Source organism: Schistosoma haematobium, chromosome 3 (genome assembly GCF_000699445.3).
Source record: "Schistosoma haematobium chromosome 3, whole genome shotgun sequence".
Taxonomy (NCBI): Eukaryota; Metazoa; Platyhelminthes; class Trematoda; order Strigeidida; family Schistosomatidae; genus Schistosoma; species Schistosoma haematobium.
The window spans coordinates 17,127,548-17,141,210 of NC_067198.1; the positions used below are offsets into that span (position 1 = coordinate 17,127,548).

At 32.2% G+C, this 13,663-nt stretch overlaps 1 protein-coding gene across 2 annotated transcripts in view; it reads right to left on the minus strand.

The window, feature by feature from the left end:
* Positions 1–1,078: 1,078 nt before the first annotated feature.
* The window catches only part of ANKFY1_1 (Ankyrin repeat and FYVE domain-containing protein 1), a 38,735-nt gene continuing 26,150 nt past the window's right edge, over positions 1,079–13,663 (minus strand). Inside the window, exons 15-22 of one of the 2 annotated variants that reach the window (XM_051213162.1) lie at positions 12,452–12,652; positions 11,036–11,215; positions 9,957–10,104; positions 8,772–8,862; positions 7,059–7,183; positions 3,858–4,022; positions 3,460–3,550; positions 1,079–2,137 (exon numbers count right to left, since the gene is read on the minus strand). In XM_051213162.1, coding sequence (XP_051069110.1) covers positions 2,011–2,137; positions 3,460–3,550; positions 3,858–4,022; positions 7,059–7,183; positions 8,772–8,862; positions 9,957–10,104; positions 11,036–11,215; positions 12,452–12,652 — 1,128 coding nt within the window. In that variant the 3' untranslated portion in view covers positions 1,079–2,010. The remainder of the gene's footprint in view (positions 2,138–3,459; positions 3,551–3,857; positions 4,023–7,058; positions 7,184–8,771; positions 8,863–9,956; positions 10,105–11,035; positions 11,216–12,451; positions 12,653–13,663) is intronic. The other variant, XM_051213163.1, reaches the window with a different exon arrangement.

A 13,663-nucleotide genomic window follows, 5' to 3' on the forward strand; every position in this document is an offset into this window, starting at 1 on the left:
CAACAAATTTCTCTATCTCTTGTCCCCTGTCATAACTTGTCAATTGAATGCTACTTGAATATCTGGTTGTCGCTTATTGTTATGTCGGAAACGCTTATCACTTATACTGAAACAAGGGACCTCCGAAATACTCCAGTACGGCAGAGGGTGGCGAGAGTCAGCTCTCCTCACAATTCCCTCACATCGCCACGCGTATACAGCCACTGCCAGGAGAGTCCAACTCCACGCCTCCTCGCGACGATAGTGTTGTTTGCGAAATCAATGGGATGAAAAGCGAATGTCCGGCGCTATAACCGAATTAATGAACAGGGAGGGTCCATCGAGGGAAGTTGGAAAACCCTGATTCCAAACCAATGGTGCACATGGGCTCCAGGAAACTGAGGAAACAAATGGCATCCGGACCATTTGTTGGTCACCAGCTGCAATCGGACTGCATCATCTAACGTTGCTCCAATGCCTTGTGGATTAAACCTATAGGTTAAAGGCTCAGGGTGTGGCCTACAAAAAACCACCTGCTATGTTCTGGGCACCCGAGCAGTATTCCAGCCCCCATACAAGTCGAATGACGACGTGTGCCGCATATATATTTGGTGTTTCCGTGTACTAATGTTTGTGTTTAAATAAATTTCAAAAAGTAGATAATCTGTCCTCGATACTAATTACTTTTTCAACTGTTCTAGAAATAAAATGAAATAACCATCTATCACTAACATGCAGATTTTAATGTTCAATCAACTACAGGCACTTTGTCCAAATTTATTCATATCAGTAACCAAACTGAAACTATACATTTTGCTTTCCTACGTGACTAATTAATAATAAAACAAATGCAAATAAATACAATGAATAGTAAAACTTAAATGATGTGTATATCGTTTGCAGCAATTTCGCAAATGATATTCTTAACAATTCTTTTTATAAGTATTACCGCTTATGAGAAGACAATTTAAGAGAAAATCTACTCATCAAAAATGTTAACCAAACACAAAGAATATTTTTATCTAATAAAAACATAATTCATCGACTGGATTATTTCTAAATATTTTCATATTTATTTAATATTTTGTGAAGTTAGCGTGCTTGGTTAGATGCTTGTTAAATTTATATAACGACTTTTTGAACATACAATATACATATATATATAATGACGACCGACCTGTTGACAAATTTTTCGTCCGTTTAGTATAAATCTACATTTTACTTCAGTAAAATTTAAAATCATTGAATTTGGATAATATTGACGTAAGTTTAATTCATTTAACAAGGTACAGCATTATATATTCGGTTTCGAGCCATGTTAGTGATACTCTATTTGGCTAAATCAAACAAAAATAGATGAAGCAAGGATTGGACCTGTCATCTTTAATTCATTTCTATAAATCACCATTTAAAATGAAAAAGCTATTCAGTGATTCTTTATTCACTATTTAATGATAACAATTCAATAAAATATCAATCATCAATAAATTTTTATTCTCCCCCCCCCCAATAAAAGTTGATCAAATTTTCATGAACAATCTCTTTTATTTTATTTTTTATATAAGTTTAACACAAAGCATAAACATAAAGAACAAAATAATAATAAATTAATAACAGAAAATTCTAATTGAATCAAAAGAACGAGAAGAAGGTTTTCAATCAACAAACCAACACTCAAAACAGAAATAAACAAAATAAATGAATTTTTAAGAAAACAATTATTTGCATATATCATGTATTACATTAAGTAAACAAACTGTCAGTTTAATTGTGATTAATTCATAATGAGAGAAATCATCATCATTCTATCACTTAACGACACAATATATATATATATATATATATATATATATATATATATATATATATTCAGCTTTGTTTAAAATTACCAAATAAAAATAAGAAATCAACAAAGAAGAACTTGATATGAAAGAAATCGAAAGTCATAAATCATGAGGAAGAGTATATATATATATAATGGAGCCTATGAGAGAATGACTAAAAATCATAATCGTCAGTAATATGCATATACTAGGATGGATTATTCAGGAAATTAAAACAAACCTCACATACTCGAACTGGTTTAGAAAGTTCATATTTTACAATTGGTATTTCGAATGCTGAACATTGAGCACAAAGTAAACGTCCACAGTGGCGACTAGAAAAAAAAAAGAGAAATGTTAAGATCACGTTTGTCATTAATTAAAGGTGCAACAACAATGGTGAAATATAATACGATTTTTAGTAGTTTAATGATTCGATGAAACATCAATACTGATAACTTGAGGAAACAGGGATTAAAAATACCCAGATACACACAGAGTAGTGGTTTCTGGTGGTTAAACTGGTCAGGATTCCACATTTACTTCGGGTGAAGAAGCCGACGATTACCAATCAACGAGATCTCAAAAAAATGTATGGATTAAAGTTGAATACAGATATTCGTACTTTGTAAATTAGTCACATTTTTAACACAGAAGTTAATGCTATTGAATAATGAATTCAGTCAATCAGTTATCATCAACATGTAGCCTGATACATATGTGTATTGGGTCAAGTTACCATACAACATTGGCACAATGAGATGAAATTAACGAGACTAATGTCAATGACGTTGGAGTATTGGAACTACTAAAATTTGTTTATCCGTATCGAAGTTCCGTTGTTTAATCCTCATACGTGGATCTGGATTGGATTAGAAGACAGTGAAGAACATAATAACGAGAAGTACCAATATTACTTGTTATTGTTATTAATATTTACAATTTATGAGCGACTTGAATTGCTGAAGGCAAGTGATTATGGCTCGTGATTGTTGATGATAAAAAGGATCCTGTGCAATTATTCATTCGCTTGTGGTCTCAGCGATTGCACAGATGGTCTTCTAACTTCCGAACGATGGCCGTTAGTCAGCATAACAATTGCGATAATGAATGTTAAAAGAGATTGAAATAAGGTTGTAGCAGTGATAATGACAAAGATTAATCATGGAAAGCTTGACTCGAAAAGATAGTTAAAGCGTATGTATGAGCGTGTACTACAATTTAAAACAGAGAAGAATTTATAGAAGGAATGCATATTTACTAATGTGAACGATTCTAGGGTACGTCACTCAAAGTCTCCAATCAGAGATCGCGAACGTCGCACAAAAAATGAAATATACGATTCATCAAGCTATGACCGGAAAACTGTATTTTTAATATTCATACTGTCTTGATTTGTTATACATAAACAATGGTTATCACCGCTTTCGATTTATTATGAAGTAAATACTGAACTAAGAACAACATATTAATAAACAAGTATGTACATGAAATTCCATAGTTAAATGCACCAAAAAATGATTAAAGTAATCATCAAATGACTGGTCAAAAATCAAGATCAAAAAACAAATCACTAAATCTTTACTTCTGTCTATCATGAAGAAATTAGATAGACGAATAACAAAAAACAAATTTTAGATTACAATAAATTACATACCAGTGATGTTTTCTGTTAGTTATACCAAACTTCACGCAGCATTCAACACAAACAGAACCATCTTCCCATCGAGGTTCTTGAATAAGTGAATCTAATCATTTTCATTAAAAAGAAATCACTTTAATAGACAAAACTAAATAGAAAAGTGTGGGCAACTAAATTTAATCAGTTTATTATAAAACAGAATATTTCTTTGTTAAAATATAGTATTGAGGTTAATTAGATAAATTTAAACAGATTTTGTCATCTAACAGATGTGTCTATTTCAGATTCAGAGCTTTCATTCTCAAGTTATATTTTTATTTTATTGAATCGTCAGAGTCAAAAGTGTAGTGTATTGGAAAATGTTTAAAAAGAAGGATAATTATTAAAACATGAATTTCAAGAAAAAAATGTACCTAGTAATTGTGAAAGAACATGTCCAGGAGTTGAACTTTTACATTTCTTTTTATTTAGACTAAACACAGTATCCCCTTCAGAATTCATAATTCCTAAAGATGCACCGGCTTGAAGTAATGCGGTACAAAGTGATATGTTTCCTGCTTGATATGCGAGAATTAATGCTGAAAGATGGAGAAAACAGAACCAAACAAAACAAGAAAAACTTATTAAGACAAAATGTAATTAGTTTTTTTCTTAAAAAGACAAAGAATTAGTGATAGGTAAGAAGAAATTAACATTTAGAAAATAAACAATATTTATGAATGTAAAACAAAATGAGCGACATCTTTTTTTCAAAAAATGTATCCTTGAAATAATTTGACAAATAGTTAAATCACAAGGTGATTTTTATTATGAGATTACTTGAGGGTTGCATTATATCAAGAACCAATTAGCGTTCCATAAGTAAATTGTTGCAGTGGAATTCACAGGTGCTCATTGTGACCCTTCTTATTTCTGAGATGAGGGTCATATGCGTATGAGGTTATGAATGAGCACTAATTTGAAGGGGCAAACTAAGATGAAGTACCATTCCAGTGTCTTTTGCTTTATTATAGTTCGTTAAATGGCGTCACACCGTGGTGAAAAAACGTCAGGTAATGGCTTTTCTTGTATACATTTACTAAAATATTCATCTGTTATGTTTGTATACTTTTTGTTAGGTCTCTAGCAGATTCACACTCTATATTGTCAATGACTGACTGATTGCTTGCTAAAATAACATAGAAGATACTTTTATATTTTGACGGAGTCGAACTCGATTGGTTAACAATTTACTTGCAAATTAGAAGAGAACTATTAGAACGAACAAAGAACATAAAAGTAACATGCAAATTTTCAATTAACTTCTCAACTGTACGTTACAATAATAATTTAGAGTGAAATTCAAAATTTAACTATAACTAAAAAAGTCCGTACATATTTTTCCATGTCGTTTTAATCGATAGATTGTTGAACAGCGGAGTTCGTGTATAAAAGAACTGTATGTGTTCAGTAAATCAGAAACTTATAGCAAAATCAAAACCAATTAATAAAACTAGGTGGCTTGAATTAAGATTATGATGAAAATCATTGGTTTCCCATAGAAAATTCAAGTGTGATTTCAAAAATTGTGGCAGCCATTTGAAGTATGCTAAACCTGACAAGTTGTAAAACGAACTAACTGATAACTGTAATTCTTAAAATAACTAGATTGATTGAGTTTTGGCTAGTCCCTTGGATTGATCGAATTATAACGAACAAGTTTTACTTTGACCACAAATCTAAGCGACTAGTCATTGTGAACTATGTTCCCCTGTCAGCTACTTGAAGGTAACCACCCAAACTAAAATTCGGAAATAATTTACACCATGAGGAGTAAGTCGAACTCCTGGTCACTTTACAGCATAATCAATAGAACTTGATAGGAAACATGTACACAGGCTACTACTCAATGATCAATACGGATAAATATATTAAAACGAAGATTATCGTCTTCTCATTACATTATCGAAATTGATCAAAGGGACTAACTGTTTTATAAATATATTAGTCATATTGGGAGTCGATAATGCGTTGAATGATTTAATTTCAACATCGCCAGCTGTGACATTGGGTGATGATTCAAATCACAGTGAGACTTGAGACTGCAGATCTATTATGCAAATAGGTGACAACTACCTAGGTTCAGAACCTTCTGTCGATTGAAGAAGATTAATAAGAAACAGCTTATTTCAAATTATTATATAACTAGTCGCATAATAATTAAATATTTATTGACAAAAAAGAATTTGTATTGTTATATAATTTTGACGCTTTAGTTTATCTTTCGTACTCGTAAGTCATACACTTTACTTGAATATTGTTCATTAAGGTTTTTTCTAATGCCTAAAATTATAACAGTTACTTATGCGGCGTAGAACGCGCCACATATTGGCGTCGATTCAAGTTGTTATACGTCATTCAAAATCACTAACCATTAATTACGATAATCCTACGAACTCCAACACGATAGTCCGCACGTGCCTACATGGCTTAGTTCAACTGTTAGTGAGTTCATAGACTGGTGGCACAGTTCAGCTTTGCCTTCTCCAGTTTTCTTCTAGCCTACTTCTCCTACATAAGCAAATATCCCCGGTCGAGGTAGGAGGTAACTCAATCACTTCAATTGAGGAAGTAGTTGGGATAATTAAAGCAAAACATCCTTCCTGATTCTTAAAACATTTCGTAAAGTTATACCACAAACAGGTGAAATCAACAATTGCATTATTCACTAATGGTTTCCGATAAAAGAAAACGAATAAGAAGTAATTGAATAAACATGTCAACTTAAATATTGAATAATAAATGAATTATCAAGAAAAAACTTTATTACATTAACCTAGATTATTGAATACATGTGAGATAAACAAATATTGTTGGACAAACACAAAAAAATTAGTATGCTAATATGAATAGTAAGAGATTAGAAGAAAATTGGTATGGGAAGAAAACCAGTAAGTATGCAAACAAACAATTGCATTATTGAACAATGCACATTTGTATGCATTTGCGTGTATATGACAAAATATTACGGTATAAAAATCAATATTACATAAAATAACCATAGTTTTTATGCACTGACATTTTCTCATATGATCAACGTATAAAATACGGTTTATAAAATCAAGCAAGAAAATGGAGAAAAAGCCATGAATGGTGGAACTGAATCGTGTAGGGTGTGAGGCAGTTACCGATTGAAAACAGTGGAAAATGATCGTGCAAAATCATGGATCGGTTGAAGTTACACACTGACAGTACTGGAGAGTGATTTAGTGAACTAAAGGTTAAGCGTTCGCGCGTGTGACAAAAGTTCCAGAATTCGATTCCCACGCCCCGAGTTAAAGATAGGCTTCTAGGTTTTCAATGATGGTCTAACTTGAATCGGTTTCAATGATTTCAATGAAAATTAAACGTTTTATGTTACAGACTTATTAGATTAGATCGACTGACTACGATGGTGTGACTTTATTGAATAAAGTAATATTTTTATTGGATTTTATTCAGTTTTGAAAGTTTCCTCAGCAGTTCCAGTGTGACAATTATGAACGAATTGCTAGCCAGATATCAAGATAATATTAAACGAAAATACAAATCATGACAATACCATATCGCAAAAACTACTGACGTAAATTACTCACGAGTATTGCCAGCAGCATCTTGGGCATTGATTTGATTGGCAACAGATACCTCTAATAAATACTCAAGCATTTCAACACTGACTGGACCTTGATGTTGAGCCAGCAAGTGGATCGGCAATTGACCTCTAAATAAATTTGGGATTCATAAGTGTTTATCAGTATAGGGTTGTGGAGATTGTTGAGCTTTGATTGAGATCATGAATCGATTAATGTTGGACCACAACTGAAAACCTGGAAGCAATAGTGTAGATTGATTGAAGTTAGACATTAACACCGTTAGATGCCTACTTAGTGGTCTACAAGTTAAGAGATCGCGCACGAGGCCTAAATCTATGGGTTTGGATCTCGCATGCGGGATCGTGGACGCGCACTTCTGAGGAGCCCCATACTAGGAAGAAACGGCCATCCAGTGCTTCGAGGTTTTCAATAGTGGTCTAATATTGATCGATTCATAAATATTTGAAATCCACATGAAGATCAATTAAATGTAAGCATCAAATGGATGGTTTAACAATGTTAACTTTATTCTAAAGACTATGATGAATAAATCGACACGAGCTGCGACTTCATTATATGAGAGTTCACAAACAAAAATTTTTCATCGTTCAAAGAATTTTACTAGATAGTATTTGGCTACTTATTAGTAGTCAGCTTACATATGATAAAAGGGTTGGACATAAAAAGTGAGGGAGTTCAATTCCATGTTGGATTGTTTATTGTAAGGGATTAGGATGGAACTCAAGTACAAAAACCTGGCACTGATGCTTCAAAAAAATTTGATTGTGATGAAGAAGTACAATTAGTGAAAACCGAGATTCAGGGTTAGAAATAATTTTGGAAATTAGGGTTAGATTCAGTGTTAGCCATTATTATTACATCTCAAAAAGAAACATAAATCCCAACAAATTTCAAATTGGACAAATCGTACTACTTATTCTTCTAGTGTGCCACGTTGGCATCGACGATTATTTTATTGCTTCCGATGAATGAGATGGCGGTATTTTGGCTATAAAGTCTAACAATATTCAGTGAATTTATACAAAGTTTAGACTCAGATACAAATATTCGCTCCTATCAGACCAATATAGATTTACAAGCTGAAAAAGCAAGCTCGCAAGAAGACTTACTTGCCAGCCAATACTAAAAATGTTTATAGTTACTACGTGTTCAAAAGTAATTAAATTCGTACTCACGAAGGTGGAGACCTTGGATGAGGTGAGCGGTTAAGTTGATAAGCAAAGAACGGATACACTTGTACACAAACTATCGCACACATTTGTAAGACAATGGGGTCTGTGAGATCCTAATTAGTACGTGTACTGTAACATATAACACTTAATACTAACTTATAAGAGGCCCTAGAGGTGATTTAAATAAACGTTAAATGAGTCACTTGAAAGTGATTGACAAAATTTTTCTCTATTTGAACAGAATTATGGTAAAATCAAAAGTTATACACTAGTATACATCATATAATGTTATTAGTTCACGTTATGAAAATTAAAGTGTTTAAGTATTCATTGTCATTTACCATCGTCATGCTTCATAAGAACTACTGTTGAATAAGTAAAGTGAAAACCCTTTTCACAGTTCATACACGAATGTTAAACTGGTGAGATATAAACATACAATCGAGATTATTTTTAAAGAATTACGATCAAATTGTAATATGTACACAAGATTATTATTATTATCATTATGATAGAAACTAACCTGATATTTATACAGTAACAATTTGTAGCGGAATGATTGAGCATTTTTACAAGACAATCTACTCTAGCATGTCGAACAGCTAGATGTAATGCTTACACAGAAATAAAAGATATTTGTTATCATGAAATAACTGAGTAATTGGGACATAATAATAATAAGTAGAATTTTATTTTTATTTATTTGAACACATAAATATCGGTACAAAGGGGCACCGAATACATATGCGCCACACAAGTCACTTGATTTCTTTGTGGGCTGTAATACTGCCTGGGTGCCCAGACCGAAGCAGGTAATAATAAGTAAAAACAATTTCATGTCACATGTTATAAATAATATTTAGTGTACGAAGTTGCCTTAGATCCGAATTAATAAGGTATAAATCTGCATCGAAAATTTAACGGTTAAGAGTTTTGCGCTTAAAATGACTAAACTCAACACTTTGTAAACTTTATAGGTGAACTAATGGAGATCAAGCAAATTATTGATGACACTCACTCGAATATTAATGTATTAAATAAGTCATTTGTCTTTAAAGGATTTAATGTCACGCTTTCCATTTGTTCTAACTACGGGTGGATCTATAAATCAAGATTTACGACAAATGATGTCTCGAAAGGTTGTTATTAAATTCATTACAGTTTAGCAAGTTTCTACAAACCCCTGTTTTCGTTAAAACGAATGTAAAACTACTTCTGTTTATACTTTTATATCTATTAATTTGGACATAGTGATTAATTAAAAGTAACTTAAAAGTGTATAAGTAGTCATTTTGGATATTATAATTATTTTTTATCACGATACAATGCTAAGTTTAGAAAGAGTTTCTAAATAAGTTACATGCACTTTCTTAAACTAAACTTCATTTGAAAGATGGTAATGTTATCTGATGACTACCTACTTGATGTCAGTTTTGTGACTGAACTAAGTGGAAAGCCACTTACCTTCGTCATCGTAATATTTCATCATTGAAACAAACCTCCGTAACTGATGTCAGTGCTATTTATTTTGAGTGATTTTTTAAAAGAGATTTATTGAAAAATGATTTTTCATTCGTTCGGCTTTGATCGGAAAGGTTGGTGAAATTACAAAATCCGTAAGTTGTTATATCCAATTAGCAAGACAACGTGAAATTAACAAGATGCTTAGCAAAAGAGATCGGAATAATAAAGCAGTATATATACTTACGTGTATTACGTTCAGAATCTTGAGAATTGGGGTCAGCTCCATTCTCTAATAAACAATGTACTAATTCCGGTCTATTGTAAATCACAGCCAAATGAAGACCGTATTGTTTTTGTGGTGTTTGTGAGTTAATAGATGCACCGGCAAGAAGCTATTGATAATAAAAACAAAAAACCCACTCAAAATAACGATGAATGAAAATAAGAAATAAGATTTCTAAATGAAAATGTAATAATCTTTATAATATAAAGGGAAAAAAAGGATTGTAAGCTAAATGTCAAGTAGACATGAGAAAGTAGATAACATTGTAAAGTATATGAGAACATACGAAATTTCAGGGGACAACAAACCCATAGACATTTCTTTTACTAAGAAAACGTTCTACTCAAAGTAAACATTTCATGGTATCGCTCAATTCTACAGTCTGAAAAAGGATGACTAATTAATACAAATCCTAGGTTGACTAGTAAGTTTATATCAAAGAATTAATCTAAATAAGACGAGAACAGCAATCGTAATATGAATCATGCCTCTCAGTTGCTTGCCAGTTTAACAAAGCTCATAAAAATGTTATGAGAAACTTATCCATTTTCAAAGGGGATGCGACTTCAAGTACAATTTATAAAAAGGATTAAAGCGGCGTTAAGAAGGTATATCACTGCAGACTAACTGTTCCAAGTATATCATACAAAATATTCCTTACACCTACCAAAGGTTTATCAATATCCTTCTAAAGGTCAGCCCCAAATAGACTAATGAATTGACATATAGCAAGTGTTGTTGATTGCTGTATGACAGATACTGCATAAGTTTAATAGAGCCAAAGAGCAAATTTACGTGTTAAACTAAGAATCGAATTATTTGACTCATTTATTTTCAATTAGCAGCCAAAATAACACATTTCTTTACGTACTAATGTGATCATAAAATCAAATACGGCAAATAGGTTTTGAAAACATAACGTAAAGTAGTCACACAGCTAATCTTAGGAATTATAGAAATATTATAACTCATTACTAAGGTATCATGTGGTAACTCACTAAACAACTGATATTACAAATAAAACAATCTTCATGTCTTACCAAACTACGTAAAATATCCTCATCTACGCCTGTTTTAATTGCTAAATGGAAGGGTGTGAGACGATGTGCATCACGTACACAAGCATTCATATCAACTCCAATTTGAATAAGAAGAAAAACAGCTTCACGATCGAAATTTTCTATTGCAATATGTAGAAAATTACGTCCTGAACTATCAACCTATTCATAATGCAAAATATTACAATTAGAAATTAAACGATAATGTTTATGTTGGATTGTTAACTCAATGCTAGGGAGAATGAATAAAACAAACAGCCTATAAGAAAGAGGTTCAAAAAGTCGTTTGCTTTCCAAGTTGAATATGTGATATAAATACGCCTGAACTATTATTATTATTATTATTATTATTATTATTATTATTATTATTATTATTATGACTTATAAGGCGTGAAGATTTCTTTTCCGTTTCCTCCGTTTCAGGTCCCTAAATTACGAATTCATAGACAAAACTTGGAAAGTGAGGAGAATATGTACAAATTAGTTAGTATGTTGTAATACATGCTATCAGTCACACAACGGAAGCTACTCAAATCTTTAAGTAAATGAAATAAGGGTAGATTTTAAATCATTAACTGATAGAAAAAAATGTATAGACTACTAAACTACCATTTTCATAATATATAAAAAATTTGTTATGAATTGATAAGCTGACTTTTTTATTTCCTGTAGTTACGAACACAAATATGTTGTATTTTTACTTGCACAGTCCCTGAACAATAACAGTCATCAGTAAAAGGGGGTTTATGAAGATTGTTAGAATATTTTCTTTACGTCACGAATTGATCTTAGACAACCATTGAGAATCAGGAAGCACTGAACAGCTGTTTCTTCCAAGCATGAGACTCCTAAATAGTGGGCATCCACTACCTTAATATGACTTGAATATACGGACTTCATTTTTCATGACGAGAGTTTAACTATGAGATGGCTCACTAGCCATCAAACGTTTATATATTTAGCTTTAATCCATTTGCCACATTGCACAACCATTCTCCATTGCCATCCATGAGTAGCTTGCTTCTCACACCATAGTTGAACTCCACTGGCCACGAAGACGGTTGGGTAATATTCAGAATTGATCTAAATTAGATATGTAAACCGCTGAACAGAGGCTCAGTGGTCTAAAGGCTAAGCGCTCTCTGAAAAACAAAAAGGTCGAAGATTCGACCTTCCTTAAGGTGGTAGATCCCCAATGGTTAGAAGACCCATACTAAGAGGAAACAATTGTCTAGTGTTTCCTAGTTTCAAATGGTTGTCTAACTAAGGTTAGTCCGTAATATAAACTATAAAATAACAAAATCAACCGAACTAATGGTATGGCATTAAAAAATGAATCAAAAGCTAACCAATCTACATAACATTTAAAAAAACTTTCATTCTTAATCAGTAACTAACTTGTAAAGCTAAAGAAGGGTCTTTTTTCAAAAGACTTTGTGCAATTGCACGTTGACGTAAATCCACAGCTACATGAAATACGGTGTATGCTTGTGCATCACGCACGGTATAGTCTATTTGAGGTGCTTCAATTAATAGGTTGGCAAGTTTTTCATTTTTTGATCTGATTGCCAAATGTAAGGCAGTTTCACCATTATAATCCTAGATGAAGTAAGACAACATGAAAATATTGATCGCATCGTGTCTATATATATGGGATAAAGACATGATACTCATGTAATTTATTCCAAACATGATCATTATAATCCTCCTAAAGTTTTTTCATGATAACACCAAAACTTACTGTTTTCTACAGTACTATTAATGCATACAATAAATATTTAGACTAACGGACAGTTTAGCCAAACGCTTCACAAAAAATACAGGTTTAGGTTCAAAGATAATGGATAGTGCGTGTGTGTGTGTGTAGGTGAAGTCCGATAATCCTTAAAAAGGAACTCGGTTGGATTCAAGGTGGATGAGCAGAGGGGTGACCTAAAACTATATTTAACTAAAATATGACACCTATTATAGAAGTTGCCAATAAAAGGATGGTTAAATTAGCCAGCGTTAAACTACTGAGTACAGGGGTTCGAAACTTGCTACAGCTGATTTGGTGTGAGCAGCTAGATAGATTCGCAAACATATGAAATAATGACCCGAAACAAATATTGACTTAGCATGATGAGCTTCGCTAAACTATTAACAATAAAACTGAAGACTTACACCGTGCTTATAACTCAGATAATCATTTTGTTATTTTCTAATAATTATGTTATGATGAAATGAATAAAATAGGATGACAAACTTCGAAAGTCAATTCTTGGGATTTTAGTACGCCTAATTTTTAATATGTATGCAGTAAAAGACAATGAATAAAATTTTCATATTCCACAAATTGTAAGATTTCATTTGACTCATAAACTGTTGGTATATTTTATGATGCTCAAAACTTATACATGAAATTCGTCATATAAGTTTAGTATGAGGATTTTGTACCCAAAATGACATTTTTCGACTTTCATCGGATCTGTTAATTATGGTTTGTTGTGGACCATGATACCTTTGGTCAATCAGATGTAAGCCAAATGATGAGCCTAACCAATTCTCTACGAATCTATGAGATACTTGTATTAAAACAAAATATAACTTTCCTGCAGCGTGTAAAAATTT